This window comes from Suncus etruscus, chromosome 7, assembly GCF_024139225.1.
Source record: "Suncus etruscus isolate mSunEtr1 chromosome 7, mSunEtr1.pri.cur, whole genome shotgun sequence".
NCBI classification, from domain to species: Eukaryota; Metazoa; Chordata; class Mammalia; order Eulipotyphla; family Soricidae; genus Suncus; species Suncus etruscus.
The window spans coordinates 55,212,551-55,238,611 of record NC_064854.1 but is presented as its reverse complement, the minus strand read 5'-3'; the positions used below and the strand labels follow the sequence as shown (position 1 = coordinate 55,238,611).

At 46.1% G+C, this 26,061-nt stretch overlaps 1 protein-coding gene across 1 annotated transcript in view; it reads left to right on the top strand.

The window, feature by feature from the left end:
• TOR1AIP1 (torsin 1A interacting protein 1) overlaps positions 1-24,838 on the top strand; it is a 32,584-nt gene extending 7,746 nt beyond the window's left edge. Inside the window, exons 4-12 of the mRNA XM_049777583.1 lie at positions 476-519; positions 8,331-8,369; positions 9,647-9,736; positions 11,755-11,802; positions 16,994-17,035; positions 18,572-18,640; positions 21,291-21,335; positions 22,042-22,092; positions 23,445-24,838. Coding sequence (XP_049633540.1) covers positions 476-519; positions 8,331-8,369; positions 9,647-9,736; positions 11,755-11,802; positions 16,994-17,035; positions 18,572-18,640; positions 21,291-21,335; positions 22,042-22,092; positions 23,445-24,235 — 1,219 coding nt within the window. The 3' untranslated portion in view covers positions 24,236-24,838. The remainder of the gene's footprint in view (positions 1-475; positions 520-8,330; positions 8,370-9,646; positions 9,737-11,754; positions 11,803-16,993; positions 17,036-18,571; positions 18,641-21,290; positions 21,336-22,041; positions 22,093-23,444) is intronic.
• Positions 24,839-26,061: the final 1,223 nt, after the last annotated feature.

The window sequence follows — 26,061 nt, the reverse complement described above, 5'->3', positions numbered from 1 at the left end:
CTGTAAGCAGAAAGCCCAGGTTCTATTCCATCCCTGCATGGTTCCAGAATTCCACCAGGAACAATCCCTGTGCACTGCTTGGGTATGACTCAAGCACAAAATAAAAGTCGTATTTAAATGTGCTAGCCCTCGAAGAAATAGCACAGTGGTAGGGGCATTTGCCTTGCAGTCAGTGGATCCAGGACCAGTCAGTATTTCGATCCCAGCATCCCCCATATGGTTCATTCCCCCCACTCCATCCTACCCGCAGCCTGCCAGGAGCAATTTCTGAGTGCAGATCAGGAGTAAATCCTGAACACACCGGTGTGACCAAAAAAAAAAAGTGTTGGCCCTGAGTTATGGACAGATAACTGTTTGTTCTTTTAGTATCAATACGATAAATATCTAGTGGTTTGATGGATCCCCCATTTTTCTTGTTCGGTCTAATCATGTTCTCTCTGTCTCTTTCTCTCTTTCTTTCTCTCACACACCACAGATTCGTGTTCAGAACCAATGGAAGTACTAAGATGAGTGAATTAGGTTTGTATAATTTCCTCGTTCTTCCCAGCTTCCTTTTGAGAGTTTCAGTTGCCACGGGTGCTGATAAGCATGTTCCCTGTTCCTGTATTTCATTATTTCAGGCTGGGAAATGGACAAGGTCTTGGTTGCTCTGACCAGAACCTACCTACCTATCTGTCTCTGTCTATCTGACTGTCTATCTATCTGTTTCTCTCATCTCATTCTTGTTCCAGTTCCTGTTGGAAATCATGTGTTTTATGGCCTTAGCATTTCAATTCATGGAAGGAGGTAGTCATGATGAGCTCAGTTCTTGAGTGGCGTCCTTCTCAGTCCACTGATGCAGTTGTAACTCGAGTCACACCAGGCATAAAAGGACACACACAAGGGGACCATTTTCCTGAATTTAGAAAGTGAATTTGAGAGGGTTTTTGTTTTTTTAGTCAACCTTTGCATTGCCTGTTGAGCTGGTTGAAATTCTTCTCTTCACTTTTTCCTTGCTATAAAGTGCACAAAATAGTAGGGGCTGTGGCTTTGCAGAGAGCTGCTGATTGTGGTTAGACCCAGTTTGTGGGGCCCTGAATCTTTCTAAATTTGGAGGTGAGTCAACAAGAGGGAAGCTTCGATTTTTTTCTTTCTCAAGAGTTGCAACTTCCCTTATAAAAAGTCATTTGGTCCATCTTCAGACCAATTCAGAGTCCTGAAACTGTGCCTCAGAGTTTACAGCTTGTCATGTACTAATAATACCCACCAGCAGCCTCTGAAAAAACTCTGAAAAAGCGGGAGAAGAAAATTAAGTCTTGGAGTCTTCACTTGAAGAGAGACTTGTTGGAACTGAAATAATCCAGCACTTTTTCAGTCTGTGCCAGATTTTGGGATTTTGGGGGTGTGGTAGGGTGAGGCCACACCTAGCTATGCTCAGCCCAGGCTTCACTCCTGCCAGGGCTTGGGTACCAATTTCGGTACCAGGGATTGAACCCAAGTAAGGTACATGCAAGGCAAGTGCCTTAACCCCTGAACTATCTCTTCACCCTAGAGATTTTTGTTTGTTTGTTTGTTTGTTTTGCTTTTGGTCACTCTCAACGGCGCTCAGGGGTTACTCCTGGCTCTGTGCTCAGAAATCACTCCTGGCAGGTATGGAGTACCATATGGGATGTCAGGATTTGAACCACAATCCTTCCTGGTCGGCTGCGTGCAAGGCAGACACCCTACCACTGTGCTATTTCTCCAGCCCCTAGAGATCATTTTTTTATAAGTTCTTTTAAATAAAGACTAAAAAACTGAAGCCACTTTCAGTTGAAGGACCTTTTTGTGACTAAATCAGGGATGTTGATCCTTTGCAGTTCTGCATATTCACAGGGCTTGGATCACCCTCAAAGTAGTTTTTTTCCTTCAGCAACCCACATCCTGACTTTTCCAAGAGTCTGCTTGTCTGGCACAGACAGACTTAACAGATACCCAGTTAAAGATATGGGTTAAGCACTCTGGTTTGGGTTGAGTTTGGGGGCCACACCTGGCAATACTCAGCAATAGTACAACAGGGAGAGCATTTGTCTTATATGTGGCCAACTCAGGCTCAATCCTCAAAATCCTGTCAGGTTCCCCACATACTGCCAGGAATAATTCCCTGATTCCAAGGCTAGGAGTAAACCCCTGAGCATCACCAACTGTAGCCCCCAATACCCCCTCTTTAAATAAAAGAATAAAAAAAGAAATGAAAGAGGGAACAGAAAGTGATGGGATTGTTTGACTGCAAGTGAAAAGCCTGGTTTACTAGTATAGAAACTTAATTGTTAAAGGTGGGGGAGAAAAGTGACACCCATTGGATAATATGTATAAAATACCTATTTTATATGCATTAAAATACATATTTAGGGGCTGGCGAAGTGGTGCTAGAGGTAAGGTGTCTGCCTTGCAAGCGCTAGCCAAGGAAAGATCGAGACTTGCGGTTTGATCCCCTGGCATCCCATATGGTCCCCCCCAAGACGGGCAGTTTTCTGAGCGCTTATGCCAGAAGTAACCCCTGAGCATCAAATGGGTGTGGCCCAAAAAAAACAAGACAAAACAATACATATTTAGTGCATATTTTATGGTTTTATAACTTTCCAGATAGTTTTCAAGTTAATTTATTACTTCTCCAAATTAGGCTTTAGTTTCTCAGTTTCTGTTTGAGCCTAGGGAAGAAAAATCTTTTCCTTCCAAATATTCTTTTTTTGTTTGTTTGTTTTTCTTGGGTCACACCCAGCAGTGCTCAGGGGATTTCTCCTGGCTCTGCGATCAGAAATCGCCCATGGCAGGCACGGGGGACCATATGGGATGCTGGGCTTCGAACCCACCAACTTTCTGCATGAAAGGCAAATGCCTTACCTCCATGCTATCTCTCCAGCTCCCCCAAATTTTTTTTTTTTTTTTTTGGGGTTTTTTTTTTTTTTTTTTTTTTTTTTGGGTTTTTGGGTCACACCCTGTGACGCTCAGGGGTTTACTCCTGGCTATGCGCTCAGAAGTTGCTCCTGGCTTCTTGGGGGGACCATATGGGGATGCCGGGGGATCGAACCGCGGTCCGTCCTAGGCTAGCGCAGGCAAGGCAGGCACCTTACCTCCAGCGCCACCTCGCCCGGCCCCCCAAATATTTCTTAAAATGTTTTAGCCTCGGGGGCCGGAGAGATAGCATGGAGGTAAGGCGTTTGCCTTTCATGCAGGAGGTCATCAGTTCGAATCCCGGCGTCCCATATGTCCCCCCGTGCCTGCCAGGAACAATTTCTGAGCCTGAGCCAGGAATAATCCCTGAGCACTGCCGGGTGTGACCCAAAAAACCACAAAAAAAAAAAAAAATGTTTAGCCTTTACTGTTCTCTCTCTCATCTCTCCTCTCTCTCTCTCTCTTCTCTCTCTCTCTCTCTCTCTCTCTCTCTCTCCTCTCTCTCTCTCTCTCTCTCTCTTTTGTTAACATCCTTTCCATGTACAGCCAGTTTGAAATAAAGGAAGCTGAAGAACATGAGGGAAATGAAATTAAAATGTAACATACTCCAAAAGTTGCTAATTTAGCATGAGGTTGAAAGTTTCATAAAATAGGAAATATAGCCAACATCTTAGCTTCTTGTGTTTTCGAGCCTGGGATCCTAAAAATCTGTTCATTAAGTAAACATTTATTTTAACTATCTTCTAAATGTCAGTGGCTGACCTAAATACTAGGAATTATACAGCAATGGAGAGTTTTCTCTCTAGTTTTTTAGCTAAGCGAAAAGAGTTTACATATTACAGTGTTAGAATTGTTCAAATGTGGGCCCGGAGAGATAGCACAGGGGCGTTTGCCTTGCAAGCAGCCGATCCAGGACCAAAGGTGGTTGGTTCGAATCCCGGTGTCCCATATGGTCCCCCGTGCCTGCCAGGAGCTATTTCTGAGCAGACAGCCAGGAGTAACCTCTGAGCACCGCCGGGTGTGACCCAAAAACCAAAAAAAAAAAAAAAAAAAAAAGAATTGTACAAATGTGGTATACTCATATATGGTTGCCTGAGAGAAGTAGAGGGAAGGTCATTTGAGTAGTAGACACTGTAGGATAAGAAAATACTTTTTTTGGAGGGCATTTACACCCAGCAGTGCTCAGGGGTTACGCCCTGGCAAGGTTGGAGAACCATGTGGAGTCTAGGAATGAACCTGGGTCAGCTGCATAAGAGGGCATATGCTATTGCTCTAGTCCTGAGGGAAAAAATTCCCTTTCTTTCTCTCTTTCTCTCTCTCTCTCTCTCACTCACGATCTCTTCTCTCTCTTCTTTCTTTCTTTCTTTCTTTCTTTCTCTTTTTTCGCCTTATCTTTCTTTCTTTCTCGTTCTCTCGTCTCTTTCTATCTTTCTTTCTCTTCTCTCTCTTTCTTCTTTCTTTCTCTCTTTCTTCTTTCTTTTCTTTCTTTCTTTCTTTCTTTCTTCTTTCTTTCTTTCTTTCTTTCTTTTTCTTTCTTTTCTTTCTTTCTTTCTTTCTCTTTCTTTCTTTTCTTTTCTTTCTTTCTTTTTCTCTCTCTCGGGGGCCACAGCCAGCAGTGCTCAGGGTTACTCCTGGTTTTATGCTCAGAAATCGCTCCTAACAGGCTTGGGGACCATATGGGATGCTGGGGATCAAACCCACGTCTGTCCTGGATTGACAGCATGCCAGCCCAGAAAAACATTCTTGACTTTGAGTCTGGGCAGGAACAAAAATGAAACTCCATTGACTGGAGCAGTAGCAAAGCAGTTAGGGATTTTGCCTTGCATGTGGCTGACTCAGGTTCAATCCCCAGCATCCCATATGTTCCCCCAAGCCTGTCAGGAGCATCCCTGAACACCTTTGGATGTTGTCCAAAAGAAAAGAAAAACTCCAGGGGCTATAACAATAAATAGATAGAGGGGAGGACATTTGCTTGGCACTCAGTCAACCTGGGTTCCCTTCCCATCATCCCATATAGCCTCCAAGAACCACCAGGAGTTATCCATAAGTGCAGGGCCAAGAGTAAGGCGTGAGCGCTACCAAATGTGGTTCCCCCCCCCCCCAAAAAAAAGGGGGGGGGGCTAACTGTAGAAAAAGCAGCAGCTTCTGTGAATAAACCAGGAAAAAAAAAACTCTTTTACAAAGTTAAGGGAACAGTACTAAGAAACGAAGTGATGTTTTTTGGACCAGAGAAATAGCACAGAGGGGAAGGTGACTGTCCTTGCTCTCAGCAGACCCAGATTTGATCCCTGACACCCCATAGGGTCTTCTGAGTCCCATTAGGAGTGATCCCTGAATTCAGAGCCTGGAGTAAGCCCTGAGCATTACCAGATGTGACCCAGAATCCCCCAAAAGAAAAGGGCCATTTGACTTTTTAAGAGTGGGAAAATGTCAGTTCCCTGAGGATTCAGGATTGAAACAGCACCTAAAAATCCTGCTTTCCGGGCCTGGAGAGATAGCACAGCAGCGTTTGCCTTGCAAGCAGCCAATCTAGGACCAAAGGTGGCTGGTTCGAATCCCAATGTCCCATATGGTCCCCCGTGCCTGCCAGGAGCTATTTCTGAGCAGACAGCCAGGAGTAAACCCTGAGCACAGTCGGGTGTGACCCAAAAACAAAAACAAAAAACAAAACAAAACAAAAAAATCCTGCTTTCCACTTTGGAGAGTGACATGGTATTAGGCAGGAACTTTCCTCAAGGCCTGATCTTCTCTGTAGCGGTGATTTGGGCCAATTCCCTGGACAGTCTTCCTGTTCTCCCGTCACTCTTGAGTAGTTCAGCGAGCATTGAATTGATGGGGAAGGAAAAAAATTTCTTGTAATTCATGTTAGCAACTGCCTTTTGCAGGTTCTGTCTGTACACACACATGCACACACACAAACCACACACACACACACACACACACACACACACACACACACACACACACACGAATCGACAGAGGCACTGAGCAGAATGAATCATTCCTGCGGCTTCCCCTTTACAGTGTTACTCAGCAGTGTCCTAGGCCTCTTGTGCAACCCTGGAGCTGACCTTCCTTAATGAAGAGAGAACGTGCAGAAAAGCCAGGGTGGACACACTGCATCTCGGTTGCTTTCCTGCATCATCATTTTTCAGATATCTGTTCCCAGAGTCTCTGACAGGCAGGGAAGGATGTATATGGTCCTGCTGGAATTAAGAGGCTCTCTCATGGGGCCGGAGAGATAGCATGGAGGTAAAGCATTTGCCTTGCATACAGAAGGTCGGTGGTTCGAATCCCAGTATCCCATATGGTCCCCTGAGCCTGCCAGGAGCGATTTCTGAGCGTAGAGCCAGGAGGAACCCCTGAGCTATGCCGGGTGTGACCCCCCCAAAAAAAGAGGCTCTCTTCCCTTTTTCTCGTTTTTCTTTTTATGGAGTAGGTTTAGTGGGGTTTTTGTTTTTGTGGGGGGTTGTTTGTTTAGGTTTTGGGGTCACTCCTGGGTCTGTCCAAGGTCAGCCATGTGCAAGGCAAACACCCTACTGCTGTGCTATCTCAATGGCCCTGGTAGGTTGGTTTTTGTGACACCACTGCAGTTTCCAGGAGCTGATTGTGACTGGGTGCTGGGGACCATCTGGTGCCTGGGACTGAGCATGGAGCTCCCACATATAGAGCCCATGCCCTATCCCACTCACTACCATTTCCCGGCTCCAGGAAGAAAGCAGTTGAGGACCAGTCCCACCCTGGGGCATGGTAGGTTTTCCTGGGAAGTACCTGGCATTGAGGGAGGTGGGGCAAGGAGATAAGCCCTGAAGAATTGGGGTGCTTTTAGCATTATGTTTCCTACAAACACAGATTCTCTTTATGAGAACAAATAGGGCTTGGAATGAAGGAACAGATAAATATTGTTTTGTTTTGGGGCCACACCCAGTAATGTTCAGGGGTTACTCTTTTTGGGGGGGAGGTCATAGTTGGCAGCGCTCAAGGGTTACTGCTGGCTATGTGCTCAGAAAACACTCCTGGCATGGGGGACCATACGGATCGAACTGAGGTCCATCCTGGATCAGCTGCATGAAAGGCAAATGCCCTACCATTGCTTTATCACTCCTGGCAGGCATCAAGGGCCTTTTGGGATGCTAGAAATCGAACCTGGATTAGCCACATGCAAGGCAAATTGCTCTGATCCCACAGCCAAATCTTTCAGATTCAAGTTTGTACCTTGAAACATTGGAAAGGCAGTAGCTAACAGTTAAAATTTTTTTCTGGGTCTGGAGCAATACTAGAGTGGTAAGGCATTTGCCTTGCACGCGACCAACACAGGACAGTCCCTGGTTCGAATCCCAGCATCCCATATGGTCCCCTGAGCCTGCCAGGAGCGACTTATGAGTGCATAGCCAGGAGTAACTCCTGAGCGCCTCTGGGTGTGACCCAAAACCCCTCCAAAAAAAAATAATAATAATTTTTTTTTTCTCCCAATCCAATCGATTTTGTGTTTCTGGAATAATCTAGAATATTGTTGCCCAGGAGAAGGGATGCTAGAACAGTAGTGAGAGTAGTACTAGAATCAAGTATAATTGGGAGCCACTTTCTGTTTGCTTTAAAGAAGGTAGTTTCAGGGCCCAGAGAGATAGCACAGCAGCGTTTGCCTTGCAAGCAGCCGATCCAGGAACTAAGGTGGTTGGTTCGAATCCCAGTGTCCCATATGGTCCCCCATGCCTGCCAGGAGCTGTTTCTGAGCAGATAGCCAGGAGTAAACCCTGAGCACAGTCGGGTGTGGCCCAAAAATTAAAAAAAAAAAATAAAGTAGTTTCAGGAGGATGCTGAGTGATTTTGTGTGTGTGTGTGTGTGTGTGTGTGTGTGTGTGTGTGTGTGTGTGTGTGTGTGGTTTTTGGCCACACCCAGTGACACTCAGGTTACTCCTGGCTATGCGCTCAGAAATTGATCCTGCCTTGGGGGACCACATGGAACGCTGGGAATCAAACTGAGGTCTAACCTGGATCTGTTACCTGCAAGGCAAACGTCCTACCACTGTGCTATTGTTCTGGCCTGGGTGATATTTTTATTTCCTCTTAAAATAAGCCAAAAAAAATTGCCAAAGTTTGGTAGTCACTGGCCTTGAAGAAAGCAGTTTGTTCATGTTCTTGCTCTGATACTAGATGTTCTTTATTCTTTGGTATATCTGTGTGTTTTGGGCCCCTACCTAAAGATGCTCAGGAGTTACTCCTGCCTCTGTACTCAGATTCCTGAGATTTCCTGGTGGGTTCAGAGGACCACGTGGGATGCCAGGGAGCAAATCTGGGACAGCTGTGTGAAAAGCAAGTGCCTTCCCTACTGTGTTATTACTCTGGCTCCAGATGTTCTGGATTTTTATGTGTTTGATTTTGAAGATGAGTGTAACATATGTGCTTTGTTTTTCTAGAAGTTGCCAATGTGCAGCAGCGGGCCAGTTCTTCGGAAGGTACTTTTTTCTGAAACTGCATAAAAATGTGTATTCTAAGACTTTTTGTCTTTGGAAGTGTTTGTGGGAACCACTGGAGATCCACTGTTGAGAGCAGAACCCTTTGCTTCATGAACCAAGTGGCCTTATTCAGACCATTGAGTGGGCAGGTGTGGGAGGGCCGAGGGACACTGTAGGGTCGTTTCTCTGCCACTGGCTAAATTGGTGGTGCAAAGTTACAGCAAACTTACAGTACCTCACACTGCCCATCTGTGATACCGACATTCATATAGTCCCTTTGCAGATACAGGCTGAGAAGTCTGGTAAATTATTGACACATGGTCAAGTGGTTTTGTTTCCCCAAAACATACATGCATAATTTTCTTTCGTTTTTTGGGTCATACCCGGTGATGCTCGGGGGTTACTCCTGACTTGGGGGATCATATGGGATGGGGGATGCTCAGAAATCACTCCTGACTTGGGGGATCATATGGGATGTCGAGGGATCGAACTGCAGTCTATCCTAGGCTAGTGCAGGCAAGGCAGATGCCTTATGGCTTGTGCCACTGCTTCAGCCCCCATAACTAGTTTTTTATTTCAGATGTGCTGGGGCACCAAATTAAAATAGTTCTTGGGGGCTGCTTCATCTTGGTGCTAAAGGGCAGTGTCTATGCAGTCTAGAATGGAACTCGAATATGAATTCTGTACCCAGCCCTTTCTGTTTCTTGGGCACCAGTATTTATGTTTTAGAAACCGATGTTACCTCAATTAAAAAAAAAAAAAGTTTCTTTTTTTTTTGTGGGTTGTTTTTTTTTTTTTTTTGGTTTTGGGGTCACACCTGACAGCGCTCCTGGCTCTACTCTCAGAAATCACTCCTGGCAGGCTCGGGGGACCATATGGGATGCCGGGATTTGAACCATCAACCTTCTATATGCATATATAAGGCAAACACCTTAACTTCCATGCTATCTCTCCAGCCCCAAGTTTTTTGTTGTTGTTGTTGTTGTTGTTTTTACACGTTTTATTTGGGGGGAGGGTGGTCACAACTGGCCATGCTTGGGGGTACTCCTGACTGCATTCAGCAATTAGTCCTGGCAGTGCTCCGGGGCCATATGGAATGTTGGAATCAAACCTGGGTCAGCTGTGTACAAGACAAATGCCTTCCCTGCTGTGCTATCACTTGCCCCACAAAAGGTTTCCTATTCATGCTGAATGGGCTTGTTTGAGTTTTTGAGTGAAATCAATGTGTCTGGAACACAGAAATGCAGCCCATCTCCATTTCTTGTTTGCTGTTACAGTTGACACCACGGAGGATGATGACCAAGGAAGCTCTAAGAGTGATGAATCATCAGCCCAGCTCTGGTTGGGGGAGTCCATGCAGTCTGAAGGTAACGGTGGGTGTAGACGCCCCGGATGCTGGTAGATGGGGGAGAGTCTGGGAGTTTGTATTCTAAAGAATGACTTCAAGGGACCAGAGAGACAGTTTAAAGGCACATGCATTGCATGCTGCTGGCCCCAATTCAAGGAATCAGCCCTGAGCACTGCTGGGTGTGGCCCCCAAACAAAAGTACCTGGCACATAGCACAATTAAACACTCATTTAGTTGTATTCCTAGATTTTTGTTGTTGTTGTTTTTAGGTCACACCCGGCAGCACTTAGGGGTTACCCTTGGCTCCACGCTCAGAAATTGCTCCTGGCAGGCTAGGGGGACCATATGGAATGCCGGGATTCAAACCAATGACCTTCTGGTTTTGTTTTGTTTTTGTTTTTTTTTAACCAATGACATTCTGCATGAAAGACAAATGCCTTACCTCTATACTATCTCTCCAGCCCCTATTCCTAGATTTTCTATGCATACTTTAAAACTAAAAAATGCAAATCTAAATGTTCCATTTATATAATCAGTAGTTTTATGCCATTGCTCTTTGGCACTATAGAGCCCCAAGTTCTTTGATTTTCTTTTTTAATAAATTCTTGTGGCCTATTTGTAATATGCATGACCAGGTACAGAAGTAACCTGAGCTGGGCTAAGGACTAATCAGTGAACTTTGTAAACATGTCACCTAGATTAGAATAAAACAGTGTTTTTGAACACTGATAGGTGTCCAATACTTTGTTCCAAAAAGAACAGTCTGAACATTTTTAGATTGGCTTAGTTAAAATGTTTCTTTTTTTCTTTTATTAAAAAAATAAAGGGTCGGAGAGATAGCATGAATATAGGGCGTTTGCCTTGCATGCAGAAGGTCATTGGTTCAAATCCCAGCATCCCATATTATCTCCTGAGCCTGGCAGGAGCGATTTTTGAGCATAGAGCCAGAAGTAACCCCTGAACACTGCTAGGTGTGACCCAAAAATAATAAAGTTTAGGGGGCTGGAGAGATAGCACAGCAGTAAGACATTTGCCTTGCATGTGGCCAACCTGGAAGGACCCGGTTCGATTCCTGGCATCCCATTTGGTTCCCCAGCCAACCAAGGGCAATTTCTGAGCACAGAGCCAGGAGTAACCCCTGAGTGCCGCTGGGTATGGCCCAAAAATCAATTAATCAATCAATCAATAAATAAAGTTTAGGGGCCAAAATAATATAGCCTAGCAGTAGGGCATTTGCCTTGCACACATACAACACAGGATGAACCCCGGTTTGATTCCCAGCATTTCATATGGTCCCCTGAGCCTGCTAGGAATGAATTCTGAGCGCCGCCAGGTGTGACCCAAAAACAAAATAAATAAAGTTTAAGAGGAATAGATTAAAATACTTAATATATTGACTTCTTTTTTGGTTTTGGTTTTTGGGCTTCACCCAGCAGCGCTCAGGGGTTACTACTGACTCTGCACTCAGGATTCACTCCTGGTAGGCTCCGGGGACCATATGGGATGCCAGGATTCGAACTACTATCCTTTTGCATGCAAGGCAAATGCCCTACCTCCATGCTATCTCTCCGGCCATGCTTTTCTTTTTATTAAATCACCATCAGAGGCAGAGTTAAAAAATTGTTGGTGTGGGGCCGGAGCCTGCCAGGAGTGATTTTTGAGCATAGAGCCAGGAGGAACCCCTGAGTGCTGTCGGGTGTGACCCAAAAAACAAACAAATTTGTTGGTGAGGCTGGAGTGATAGCACAGCTGTAGGGTATTTGCCTTGCACGTGACCGATCTGGGACAGACTCGGGTTCGTTTCCTGGATCCCATATGGTCCCCTGAGTCTGCCAGGAGTGATTTCTGAGCGCAGAGCCAGGAGTATCCCCGGAGTCCTTTTGGGTGTGGCCCAAAAACAACCCAAAAAAGATCATTGGTGATGTTGAGTTTCAGTAATACAATGTTCCAACAGCCATCCCTTTACCACTGCTCCTTTCCTGCCCCCAACGTCCCCAATAAATGTGCTTCACAGTGTACCATATTTTTAATTTTTAGATCAGCCTGTCAGATCAAGTCAATATTCAGACCAACAGTCATTGCAATGTAAGTAAATCTATGTTTAAAAGCTTTTAAGTCATGTCAAAGACTTTTCAAAACACTTCTTCCTAAAAGTTTATCTCTGAGTATGGTCAAATGCAGTTCTTCTGTTTTGTTTTTGGGTCACACTTGGCCATGCTAAGGAGTTATTCCTTGCTCTGCACTCAGGAATCACTCCTGGAGGTGCTCACAGGACCATATAGGGTGCCAGGGATTGAACCTGGTTTAGCTGCATGCTCCTTAACTGCTATGCTATCACTCTGGCCCCATTGCAATTCTTATGTTCCAGGAGCCTCTAGTACAGGGGTCTCAAACTCGAGACCCGTGGGCCGTAATGTTTCAGGAGCCTCTATTGCAGGGGTCTCACACTCGCGACCCGCAGGCCGTTTGCGGCCCTCCGGAGACCATTTTGTGGCCCGCAGCCGGCCTTGAAATATCGCAGTATTTGCGATTATTTACTTACTGAATAATCTCAATAAAAATCGCATTAGTGGGGCCGGAGAGATAGCATGGAGGTAAGGCGTTTGCCTTTCATGCAGGAGGTCATCGGTTCGAATCCTGGCGCCCCATATGGTCCCCCGTGCCTGCCAGGAGCAATTTCTGAGCCTGGAGCCAGGAATAACCCCTGAGCACTGCCAGGTGTGACCCAAAAACCACAAAAAAAAAATCGCATTAGTGGGCCAGTGCGGTAGGTGGCGCTAGAGGTAAGGTGTCTGCCTTGCAAGCGCTAGCCTAGGACAGACTGCGGTTCTATCCCCGGCGTCCCATATAGTCCCCCAAGCCAGGAGCGACTTCTGAGTGCATAGCCAGAAGTAACCCCTGAGCATCACCGGGTGTGACCCAAGAACCAAAAAAAAAAAAATTCGCATTAAACATTCGCATACCCCGAGCAGTTCTGTTCAGAGTATGCAAATGTTTAATGTGATTTTTTGCGATTTTTTATTGCGAATATTCGGTAAGCGAATAATCACGAATACTTTGCGCCTAGCACAGATGTCATTTCCGCTGCTCCTGCCCACTGTCCCTTGCATTATAGGAGGCCTAAGGAAGAGAAGGGAGAGAAGTTCGTTACAGAATTAGATTTTGTCTTACCTTCATCATGACTTCATCAAACCCTGCAGTGAAGAGAAAGATTGATGATGAGCACAGACAATTTCAGGAAAAGTGGAAGACGCAGTATTTCTTTGTTGAGCACAGGGGCATCCCCACATGTCTTATTTGCTCAGAGAAAAGTTGCAATGCATAAGGAATACAATTTGAAATGCCATTATTCAACTAAACATGCTGAAGAATATGCAAAATATCAAGAAAATGAGAGAGCCAAGCGGGTTGCCAGTCTTAAAGCATGTCTAATGAGGCAACAAGATTTCCTCAAGAAAGCAACCAAAGAGAATGTTGCGGGGCTGGAGAGATAGCATGGAGGTAAGGCATTTGCCTTTCATGCAGGAGGTCATCAGTTCGAATCCTGGTGCCCCATATGGTCCCCCGGGCCTGCCAGGAGCAATTTCTGAGCCTGGAGCCAGGAATAACCCCTGAGCACTGCCGGGTGTGACCCAAAAACCACAAAAAAGAAAAAAAAAAGAAAAAGAAAAAAAGAGAATGTTGCATCAGTCGAAGCTAGTTACATGTTTAGTGAGATGATTGCTAAGGCAGGGAAACCATTCACAGAAGGAGAGTTTGTTAAACAATGCTTGTTAAAAAAAAAAATGCTTGTTAAAGGCTGCAAGTATTATCTGTCCGGAAAAGAAAGGTCAGTTTAGCAAAATCAGCCTTTCTGCCAACACTGTGGCAGAGTGCATTTCTTTTTTTTTTTTTTTTTTTTTTTTCTTTTTTGGTTTTTGGCCCACACCCGGTAATGCTCAGGGGTTACTCCTGGCTATGCGCTCAGAAGTCGCTCCTGGCTTGGGGGACCAGATGGGACGCCGGGGGATCGAACCGTGGCCCGTCCTAGGCTAGCGCTGGCAAGGCAGACACCTTATCTCTAGCGCCACCACGCTGGCCCCAGAGTGCATTTCTGACATGTCAAGTGGCATTTATCATCAACTGTGTGAGAAAGCCAAATCTTTTTTGATGCATACTCAGTTGTTCTTGACGAGGGCACAGATATAACAGACATTGCGCAGCTCACAATTTATGTCCATGGTGTTGATTGCAATTTTGAATTGACAGAGGAGCTGCTCACAATAATTCCAATGCATGGCCAGACCACCGCTAATGAGATATTTCGGCATCTGTGTGATGGCATTGAGAATGCAGGTTTGCCATGGAAGAGGTTTGTTGGAATAATAACCGATGGAGCGTCATCGATGACGGAGGAAAAATGGACTGGTGGCACTTGTTCAAAAAAAAAACTTAAAGAGGAGGGTGTAGAGAAGGCCTTTGCTCTTCACTGCATTATCCATCAGCAGGCCTTTTGCAGTAAATGCCTGCTGTATGACAATGTGATGTCTGTTGTTGTGTAATGCATCAACCAAATCAGATCCAGGGGCTTAAAGCACATGAGGTTTCATGCTTTTTTAGAGGAAATGGAGTCAGAATATGGAGATGTGCTCTATTTCACCGAGATACATTGGCTCAGCAGGGGAAATGTCCTGAAAAGATTTTTTGAGTTGAGAGAAGAAGTGAAAGCCTTCATAGAGAAGGATGGGAATGCTGTTTCTGAGTTGAGTGATCACAAATGGACTTAGCTTTTCTTGTTGACATCATACATAAGCTGAATGTACTAAACAAGATGTTACAAGGCCCGGGGCAGCTTATCAGTGCTGCCTATGACAACGTGAGAGCATTCTCCACAAAACTTGTGTTATGGAAATCCCAGCTCTCTCAGACAAACCTTTGCCATTTCCCAGCATGCAAGAAACTTGTGGATGCAGGCATACCATTCAGTGGTGAGAAATATGTTGATGCTATTTTTAAGCTAGAGAAGGAATTTGATCACAGATTTGCAGACGTCAAAAAGCACAGAGCCACTTTCCAAATTTTTTGGACCCCTTTTCCTTTGATGTGCAAGATGCCCCTCCTGTGCTTCAAATGGAGCTCATTGACCTCCAATGCAACTCTGATCTCAAAACCAAGTTCAGGGAGATTAGTGGAAAAGCAGACATGCATGGGCAATTTTTGAGAGAATTGCCCCCCAACTTCCCTGAGCTTTCCCGAATGTTCAAGTGTACCATGTGCCTTTTTGGGAGCACATATTTGTGTGAAAAGTTATTCTCCACACTGAACTTCAATGAGTCAAAGTACAGGTCTAGACTTAATGATGATCATCTTCAAGCCATACTGAGGGTCTCAACTGCTTCCTCTCTAAAGCCAAATGTGGTTCAGATTTGTGAGAAGAAGCGCTGTCAAGTCTCTGGCAGCAAGGAATAGGCAAAAGATGCCATGTTCAGAAGAACTCTTCATGATCTTCACTCAATGTTCTATTCATGTTCAGAAGAAATAATTAAAACTGTTAATAATTATGTTTGAGGACTTTTTTTTTTGTGAAATCCCTTATGCGCCCTGCCTCACCCCGACTTTGCCTCCTGCGGCCCTCAGGTAAATTGAGTTTGAGACCCCTGCTCTAGTATAATTCCTTGGAGATATTAAATAGAAAGAACAGCAGATTTCAAACAATTGCTTTTATTTCATCATTCCTTGACAATAGCTACAATGGACTTTGGATAGTATCCACTGTTTTCTGGACTGTCTTGTTTTGGAGCTTAGTCTTACTACTTAGCAATACAGAATTTGGAGCAAACTAACCATTTCAGATTTCCAAATTTTTTTTGGCAGCTTTCCAATTTTCAAACTTACAATCTGCCCTACTTCACTTGATGATGACACTTGCAAATACTTCATCAATTTTTGGGGTTGGGGGACACACCTAGGAGTGCTCAGGACTTGTACCTGACTCTCTGCTCAGGGATCACTCTTTTTTTTGGGGGGGAGGGGTCATACCCGGCAGCACTCGGGTTACTCCTGGCTCTACGCTCAGAAATCACTCCTGGCAGGCTCAGGGGACCATATGGGATGCCGGGATTCGAACCACCAACCTTCTGCATGCGAGGCAAATGCCTTACCTCCATGATATCTCTCTGGCCCCCAAGGATCACTCTTAACAGGGCTTAGGGGTGCTGGGGTTCTAAAACCTGGGTTGGCTACATGCCAGGCAAGAGCCTTCCCCTCTGTACTCAGGCCCCTAGTTGTTGATTTTTGAAGGTATTGATCTGAAATTTGACCTCATATCTAATTCCTACTCATCTGAGAGGTTAGAAATGCATGGTGTTTTTGTTTTTGTTTTTTTGGGGCCACACCCGCCGGTGCTCAGGGGATACTCCTGGCTGTCTGCTCAGAAATAGCTCCTGGCAGGCACGGGGGGGGGGGGGGGGGGGAACGACGACGACCATGTGGTGGGACACCGGGATTCGAACCAGCCACCTTTGGTCCTGGATCGGCTGTTTGCAAGGCAAATGCCGCTGTGCTATCTCTCTGGGCCCAGAAATGCATGGTGAGGGGCTGGAGATAAAGCATGACGGTCATTGGCTCTAATCCCAGCATCCCATATGGTCCCCCGAGCTTGCCAGGAGTGATTTCTGAGCATAGAGCCAGAAGGAACCCCTGAGCGTTGCCGGATGTGACCCAAGAAACAAAAAAACAAAAAAATTCATGTTGGGAATGTATATGTATATATGTATAATCTATGAGGGTTTTTATATTTTTGGTTTTGGGGCCATACCCGGTGGTGTTCAGGGGCTACTCCTGGCTCTGTGCTCAGAAATCACTCCTGGCAGGCTCGGGGGACCATATGGGATGCCGGGAATGGAACCCAGCTCCATCCAGGGTTGGCCATGTGCAAGGCAAATGTGCTATCTCTATGGCCCCTGTATATCTATCTATATTTGAGACAAATCTCAAATGTTTGATTTCTGGGGCTGGAGAGATAGCACAGCAGTAGGGCATTTGCCTTGCACACAACTTATTCAGACAGAGGTGGTTCCAATCCCAGCATACCATATGGTCCCCCGTGCCTGCCAGGAGCAACTTCTGAGTGCAGAGCCATGAGTAACTCCTGAGTGCTGCCGGGTGTGACACAAAAACCCAAAAAAAAAAAAAAAAGTTTGATTTCCTGGGAGGAAATTTGGCTCTAGTATTCACATAAAAAGAAAACTGTCTCATAGCCATAGTCATTGCACTTTGATTCTGTTCTCTGTTGCAGATCAAGACGTTGCAGTTCATGATAAGTTACCTGCAGTGCTGAGTGAGTGGCTGGCGGTTTGCCCTTTATCAGTCAATTCTAAGTCTGTCTTATTCTTGTTTTGATTTATTTTGTTTGGCCACACCAGGGGTGCTCAGGGGTTACTCTTCAGAAATCATTCCTGGCAGGCTCAGAAATCACTCCTGGCAGGTTCAGGGGACCATATGGGATGTCGAGATTCGAACCACCATTCATCCTGGGTTGGCCAAGTGGAAGTCAAACACCCTACTGTTGTGCTATCTCTCCAGCCTGAGTCTGTTTTATTCTTACCACATAAAGTTCCACTGTGATTTTTTTATTTGCTTGGGGCCACACCTAGCAATTCGCAGAGGTTACTCCTGGCTCTACATTCAGGATAACTCCTGGCGGTGCTCAGGGGACCTTATGGGATGCCAGGAGAGAACCTAAATCAACTGTTCACAAGGCAAAAGCTCTACCTGCCTAAAAAAGCTCTACCTACTATATAGCTTCGCCCCAGAAAGTTCTACTAGGATTCTTGCTGGAGGTGGAAGGTGAATGTATTATATTAGGTAGTACTCAAGGGCTTACTCTAGCCCTGGCCGGGAGTATCCAGGGGACCCCCTGCAGAACTTGGGATCAAACTCCGGTCAGCCAGCTGCAAGACAGTTGCCTTCCCTGCTGTTCTCTATATCTGGCTCTAATGATATTTTAATCATTTTGCCCATTTTTTGGGACCACACCAGTGGTGCTCAGTTGTTACTCCTGGCTCTGTGCTCAGAAATTACTCCTGGTAGTCTCAGGGATCATATGGGATACCAGGGACCCAACTTGGGTCATATGTGTACAAGGCACACAGACACCCTACCCACTGTGCTATCATTCCAGCCCTTCATTTTACCTTTTTTTTTTTTTTTTGGTTTTTGGGCCACACCCGGTAACGCTCAGGGGTTACTCCTGGCTATGTGCTCAGAAGTTGCTCCTGACTCGGGGGACCATATGGGACACCGGGGGATCGAACCGCAGTCTGTCCAAGGCTAGCACAGGCAAGGCAGGCACCTTACCTTTAGCGCCACCACCCGGCCCCTCATTTTACCTTTTAAACTCTAATCTTTTCATCTCTGACACTTTGAAAATTATTTGTGATAATTACCCATGATGTAGAAGTATGTTCCAGACTGGGGCCAGAGCAATAGCATAGAGGGTAGGGTGCTTGCCTGTACATAGGTGTTCTGGGTTCGATCCCTGGTATCCTGTATGGATCCTCAAATTCTGCTAGGAATGATTACTGAGTACGGAGCCAGGAGTCAGCCTTGAGCAACTCTGGGTGTGACAAAACAACAAACTGTCCAACATATTTTTTCTTTTGACTTTAGGCCATAGCCATATGAGCACAGTTTGATTTTAGTGTTACTTAAGTAAAATGTGTTCACCATACTCCAGTAAATTACTTCAAGGTTAAAAAGTCGGACAGTTTGTTCTTTTTTCCCCCGGCATTTTGTCTTTCTGGTAAATTTACCTTCTGACTTTGAAGTATAGTTTCAAAGTACATGAAATGATCCATCTCTGTATTTATTTCAGGTTCAGGATATCCAAAAATATCTCAGGAATGGGACGAACAAAGTGGAGGAATCAGGTCGAGGAGGCCAAGTAAGTGATTAATCTGTAACAAATCATTTCTTTGGGTGTACTTTCTTGTTTTCTTGATCAGTAAACATACAAAAATACTTCTATCTTTAGGTAAGCATTGACATGGTTTTTTCACAGTAGGTCCCAGAGATCCTTTAAAGAATATAAAATTCGGGGCTGGGAAGGTGGCGCTAGAGATAAGGTGTCTGCCTTGCAAGCGCTAGCCAAGGAACGGACCGTGGTTCGATCCCCTAGCGTCCCATATGGTCCCCCCAAGCCAGGGGCAATTTCTGAGCACATAGCCAGGAGTAACCCCTGAGCGTCAAACGGGTGTGGCCCAAAAACAAAACAAACAAACAAAAAAAAAAGAATATAAAATTCTGCATCAGGGGCTGGAGCAATAGCACAGCAGGGAGGGTGTTTGCCTTGCATGCTCGGCCAATCCAAGTTTGATCCCCAGCATCCCATATGGTCCCCCAAGCACTGCCAGGAGTGAGTTCTAAATGCTGAGCCAGGAGTAACCCCTGAGCGCTGCCAGGTATCTCCCTCCCCCCCAGAAAAAAAACAATAAAAATCTGTATCACAATTCTTTTTTTTGGGGGGGAGGTGGTTGAGTCACACCCGGCAGTACTCAGGAGTTACTCCTAGCTCTGCACTCAGAAATCGCTCCTGGCAGGCACAGGGGACCATATGGGGATGGTAGAATTCAAGCCACTATCTGTCCTGGATTCTCTTCGTGCAAGGCATGTCCTACCGCTGTGCTATCTCTCCGGCCCCAACAATTCTCTTCTTTCAGAAATGAAGGACTGTTATTGGGTTGTAAGTAAAACCTCCTGGGAAACCACACTCTTGTTTCTCCATCAGTAAAGTGGCTGTGTTCATAACTGAGTAGTTCCTAATGGTTCCATTTCACACCATACATTAGCTGTCTTAACACAAAAACCATTTTTTCCTTTTTTTTTTTTTTTTTTTTTTTTTTTGGTTTTTTGTTTTTTGGGCCACACCTGGTGGTGCTCATGGATCACTCTTTCTTTTTTGGGTGGGGGGGAGGCCACATCCGGCTGTGCTCAGGGGTTACTCCTGGCTGTCTGCTCAGAAATAGCTCCTGGCAGGCACAGGAAGACCTTATGGGATGCCAGGATTCAAACCAATCACCTTGAGTCCTGGATAGGCTGCTTGCAAGGCAAACACCGCTGTGCTATCTCTCCAGCCCCAGGGATCACTCTTGGTGAGGTTCAGGGACCCATCTGGGCTGCAGGGAATCAAACATGAGTTGTCCTCTACAAAGCGAGCGCCTCATCTGCTGAGGAATCTCTCCAGTCCCCTCATTTTGAACTCTTTTGAGGGATCCATTCCACATTCTTCATGCTTGACCTTTGAGTTCTCCCCTGCTTCTGAGCATCTTTAAAAGTGACCCAGAAACCAAAAAAGAGGGTGAGGAATTGCCTTAACTTTCTGTACTATGAAAAGTTTGGTCCGGAGAGATGGCACAGCGGCGTTTGCCTTGCAAGCAGCCGATCCAGGACCTAAGGTGGTTGGTTCGAATCCCGGTGTCCCATATGGTCCCCCGTGCCTGCCAGGAGCTATTTCTGAACAGACAGCCAGGAGTAACCCCTGAGCACCGCCGGGTGTGCCCCCCCCCCCAAAAAAAAAAAAAAAAGTAGAAGAAGAAAAGTTTGGTGACAATTTACCATTACTCTGTGTGTTACAGCAATGTACCCTAAGAGGTTACAAGTCTGTTTATTGAATTCTTCCAATTCAGTCCAGGAGCGTGCAAATGAAAGCTCTTGATAAGATCTGTCAAGATTACTTTTGTTTGTTTGTTTGTTTTTTGTTTGGGGGCCACATCCAGTTATGCTCAGGAGTTACTCCTGGCTCTGCACTCAGGAATCACTCCTGGCAGTGCCCCGGCATCAAGTCCAACTCAGCCACATTTAAGGCGAGCGCCCTCCCTGCTGTACTGTTGGCCAGGCCCCTTTAACTAATTTTTTCTAAACTGCTGTGCTGAAAACAGTTCATGAAGAGTTATATGAAAATTTTTGAAATCTGATTTAATAATCACCCATCTCATAGTGAATTTGTCTTCTAGTAAAAATGATGGTAGGTTTTCAGTGTCATTTTTTAAATATCCAGTTAGGTTATGTAACCAGAGGAATTACTTGATTCAGTTTAAGGTTAAAAAAGAAAAGAGGGGCCCGGAGAGATAGCACAGCGGCGTTTGCCTTGCAAGAAGCCGATCCAGGACCAAAAGTGGTTTGTTCGAATCCCGGTGTCCCATATGGTCCCCAGTGCCTGCCAGGAGCTATTTCTGAGCAGACAGCCAGGAGTAACCCCTGAGCACCGCCAGGTGTGACCCAAAAACCAAAAAAAAATAAAAAGAAAAGGAAAAAAGAAAAGAAGGCCCGGAGAGATAGCACAGCGGCGTTTGCCTTGCAAGCAGCCAATTCAGGACCAAAGGTGGTTGGTTCGAATCCCGTGTCCCATATGGTCCCCCGTGCCTGCCAGGAGCTATTTCTGAGCAGACAGCCAGAAGTAACCCCTGAGCACCGCCGGGAATGGCCCAAAAACCAAAAAAGAAAAAAAAAAAAGAAAAAAATTTAGGTGAGGCTAAATCACCAGGTCCTTATCCCCATCTATAATCCATACTTTCTCCTTTTCTCCCTCTTAACAGTGCCCCCAGGAGGCAAGAGATCAACATATGGCGGTTTCTCAGATGGTATAATATGTTCCCTGTCGTCATAAATGTTTTTCTTTTTCCTCTGTGTTCCAAAAGTCTCACCAACTTTTTTTAAGTCGTTTGGGTTAGCTGTTTGGTTTTCTCCTAAAACAGTGCTGAGAGCTTGCTCAGTTCAGACCAGTGTTTTCCAAAGTGGGGTGGCACCACCCCACCAGGGGGCCACTAGAACAGTGGGGTGGGAGCAGGAGCCACTTAAACTGAACTTTTTGCTCTTTGGCTTGAAAGGGGTCAATTTGCAGAAGGTTTCCCGTGATATTTTTTTTTTTTTTTTTTTGGTTTTTGGGCCACACCCGGTAACGCTCAGGGGTTACTCCTGGCTATGTGCTCAGAAGTTGCTCCTGGCTTGGGGGACCATATGGGACACCGGGGGATCGAACCGCGGTCTGTCCAAGGCTAGCGCAAGCAAGGCAGGCGCACCTTACCTTTAGCGCCACCGCCCGGCCCCTCCCGTGATATTTTTTCCCAAAAAGGGACCAGTAGCCAGATCTCTGGGAGCTCCTGGTGCAGGCCATCCTGTCTCGTGTATAACTGAATAGAGCAGAATCACAAGCTCTTGGGTCTTCTGCTCCTCCTTGTTTCTGGCTGACCTCTGCCTAACTTTTATAGTGGCTTTTATCTTTTCTTTCTCTCCTGGAAGCTCATCCATGATGAAAATCATCACTGACTTTGTTTTTCCTCCCCCTAGATGACAGTTTACCCAAGTCCAGAAACCAATATCCACCGACCTCCAGCCACCGTAAGTTTCTCTCTTTCCTGTCTCATTCTCAGTTGAGTTTACAATCTACCACTTCACTTTTTTTTTTCCTAGTAAAATATTTTAAGCCATTTGAAGGATTAAGTTTTAAGCACTTCCCAAGGAAAGAGTCTGTTATTTATCCTGGGTGAGTGCCAAGAGAAATTACTGTTATTTTGTAGAACTTTTGGTCTCCATATAGCTTTCCTTCTAGCAATATTAATACACATGCCAAAATATTGTTTTGTTTTGGACTACACATGGTGGTGTTTAGAACTTACTCCTGGCTCTTCACTAGGATTATTCCTTGTGGAGTCCCAGGACCCTAAGGCATGCCGGGGATCGAACCCAGGTTGGCTGCGTGCAAGGCAAGCACCGTCACATCAGTGACGCTCAGAGGTTATTCCTAGCTATGCACTCAGAAATCGCTCCTGGTTTGGGAGCCCATATGTGACACAGGGGGATTGAACCTCGGTCCATCCTAGGCTAGCACAAGCAAGGCCTAACTGCTTGCGTCACTGCTCCCGCCTCATTTTTGGTCATTTTGACATTGAAGAAACATGCTCATATTTAAGCAAGAAACTTCAAATTTAGAAGGCTATCAAGCACTCTCAAAAAATAAAATAAATTGTTTTTTAGAAAAGTAAATTGCCGGGCCACTGTGGTGGCACTAGAGGTAAGGTGCCTGTCTTGCCTGCGCTAGCCTAGGAAGGACCGCGGTTCAGTCCCCCATATGATCCCCCAAGCCAGGAGTGATTTCTGAGCGCATAGCCAGGAGTAATTCCTGAGCGTTACCGGGTGTGGCCCAAAAACCAAAAAAAAAGAAAAGAAAAGAAAAGTAAATTGTCGGGGCTGGAGAGAGCATGGAGGTAGGGTGTTTACCTTGCATGAAGGAGGATGGTGGTTCAAATCCCGGCATCCCATATGGTCCCCCGAGCCTACCAGGAGAGATTTCTAAGTGTAGAGCCAGGAGTAACCCCTGAGCATTGCCAGGTATGACCCCCCTCAAAACAAACAAACAAACAAAGTATAGTGTCCACTTTTCTTAAACTTTTATTTAGAGGGCTGGAGAATTGGTTTAGTAGGGAAGACACTTACCTGACCTAGGTTCAATCCCTGGCATCCCTTAGGGTCCCCCCATAGAGCCCCACGGGACTGTGTGGTCTGTTGCCTGAGTGCAGAGCCAGGAGTGAGTAACCTCTAAGATTTACCCACAGGGTATGCTCCCCCCCCAAATTATATATATAATTAAGTAAGCTCCTACTTTTATCCAGAATTCATCAAGGTGGGGGCCACCTGTCTGTCCCTGGGTGCTAAGTGAATACCATATGCCATGATATTTCTGTCCCACACAGAGGAGGCCAAGCCGCCCAACAACACGTCATATCTGGGCATCAAATTGTTTTTCCTTCTGGTGATGGCCTGTGGGGCCTTGTACGTGTGGCAACGTCATTCTCCGGCCACAAATGACCCAGGCGTGCGTGAGTTCCAGCAGCAGATGCAGCAGCTGATGGGGAAGTACCAGGCGCAGGACGAGAAGCTGTGGAAGAGAAGCGCTTTGTTCCTAGAGCGGCACCTCAACCACTCGCAGCCGCGCCCGCAGCCCGCAGTCCTGCTGCTGGCAGCTGCCCAAGATGCTGAGGAGGTGCTGCGCTGCCTGAGCCAGCAGATTGCCGATGCCTACTCAGCCTCATGGGCCCACCACAGCGTGCCAGCCATCCGCATTGATGGCACAGGCAAGGCAGCGCAGGACAGTGACGCCGTCAAGCACGAAGTGGACCAGGAGCTGAGTACAGGCTTCGAGAGCGGCCAGAGGGCAGCCGTGGTGCACCGCTTCGAGTCCCTGCCTGCCGGGGCCACACTCATCTTCTACAAGTACTGTGACCACGAGAATGCAGCCTTCAAGGATGTGGCCCTGGTACTTACTGTTCTACTGGATGACCAGACGCTTGGTGCCAGTCCTGACCTGAAGCAGACGGAAGAGAAAGTGCGTGATTTCCTCCGAGGCAAGTTCATCGACCACCAGGGTCCCAGCGCCCACGACCGCATGGACTCAGACAAGCTGAGCGGGCTTTGGAGCCGCATCTCACACCTGGTCCTGCCCGTGCAGCCCGAACAGGCCCAAAAGCGAGGCACCTGCTTGTGACCCCAGGGAAATGGGGGAGGCTACTCCAGGCCAAGAACTTTTTAGACTCCCTACACCAAAGTAGGCCTGGGAGCTCTTCAGAAAGGAACTGGTTTCTTTTGGAAAGGAAGCTCTGATGTTAAAACATGACTGTGCAAACCACTTTCTCCCATTGCATGGTCTGTTGCTTGAAAGGGTTCTTTGTTGTGTCCTCTGAGGTTAGGAGGGACTCCCACTCACCTCCACTCTAGTCTGGGTTTGAATCATTATTGCTGTCCCTGAGGTGACCTGTGGGAGAAATTCCCACCTTCCCTTTCACTCAGTCCCAGGATTTGTTTAGCTTTAGGTTTTTGTTGGCTTTGGGAGCACACATGGCAATGCTCATGGGTTACCCCCAGTTCTGCACTCAGGATACTGCTCCTGGCAGGATTTGGGACCATATGGGGTACCTGGGATCGAATTTGGGTCAATTTTGTACAATGCAAGTGCTCTCCTGCTGTCCTATTGCTTGCTTTGGCCCCAAAGCTTTGGTTTTTGGTTTCTTTTTCAGGTTTTGGAATTTGTACGATAGCTTCCTGGATGTGGCCATGGGTTTTCCATATTCTTCTCTTTTACTTCATTTTTGTGACTTCCTTAGTCACCTGTGCTTGTAGAAATGGAAGATCATGTTAAAATGTGAATGGGAGGAGCTACAAGTTTGTGGGGGTTAGAGTTTTTTCCCATTTTGTTTTTGACAGGGAGGCTGCCAAGGCAAAGAGAGGCTGTAGAAAAGAGAATGAAAGGAATGGGAGGCCTTCTTCACTCCAAAATAGGACAGCAGCAAGGTTTGCAAATAGCCAACCTGAGTTCAAATCCCCAATACCTTGTAGGGTCTCTGTAAGCACTGTCAGTGGTTACCCAAGAGCACTAATGGGTGAGGCCTGCACACCAAAAATTAAATCAGCAAATAGCATAGATCGAGCCATTTCACAGGGGGCCAGAGAGATAGCATAGTGGTAAGGCATTAGCCTTGCACGCAGCCGACTCAGGACAGATGGTGGTTCGAATTCCCAGCATCCATATGGTCCCCCAAGCCTGCCAGAAGCCATTTCTGAGCACAGAGCCAGGAATAACCCATGAGCACCACTTCGTGTTCGTCTCCCCCCCCCCCCCCAAAAAAAAAAAAAAAGCCATTTCACAAACTCTCTTCTATGGGAATTCACTTTTCATCTGGCCTTGACTTTCCTGTGGTTGTTTTGGGGTCATACCCAGTGATACTCAGAGCTAACTCCTGGCTCAGCACTCAGGAATCAGTCCTGGCAGAGCTCAGGAGACCTTTTGGGATGCCAGGGATCAAACCCAGGTTAGGATGCATGTAAGGCCAGCGCCCTCTGCTGCCCTCTTGCTCCAGCCCCCTTCCTTTGTTCTTGAAGAAACAGATGCGTGACCCGGAAGGGAAACTTGCTTCTGAAGCTTGTCCACAACAGTGGAATCACCCTTGCCCCTTTGACTTTGAAGATAAGCTCATTTTCAAGCAGTTTATGACAGAAATACCTGGAAGCTATTGTTTGGAGTGCAGAACTATAATTTCAGCATCAGCGATTCATTTTTTCCGTCAGCTGTTGGAAAATGTCCTAAACTCCATGCTCCCAACCTGTTGCAGCTTAATTCCACTCATCATTCTCTTGCAACTGATAATAAAGACATGCACATGGGACTTTGATTTGAGTGCTCCGTGTCACAGAGAGAATGAACTGGACTGGTTGCTGAATGTTAAATACTTCCTGCCTTGGACTGGGCTCACCCCTCTCAACTACAGGGGAGCAACATTATTTTGAAATTTTTCATCCAACTCGAAAGTTAAATAC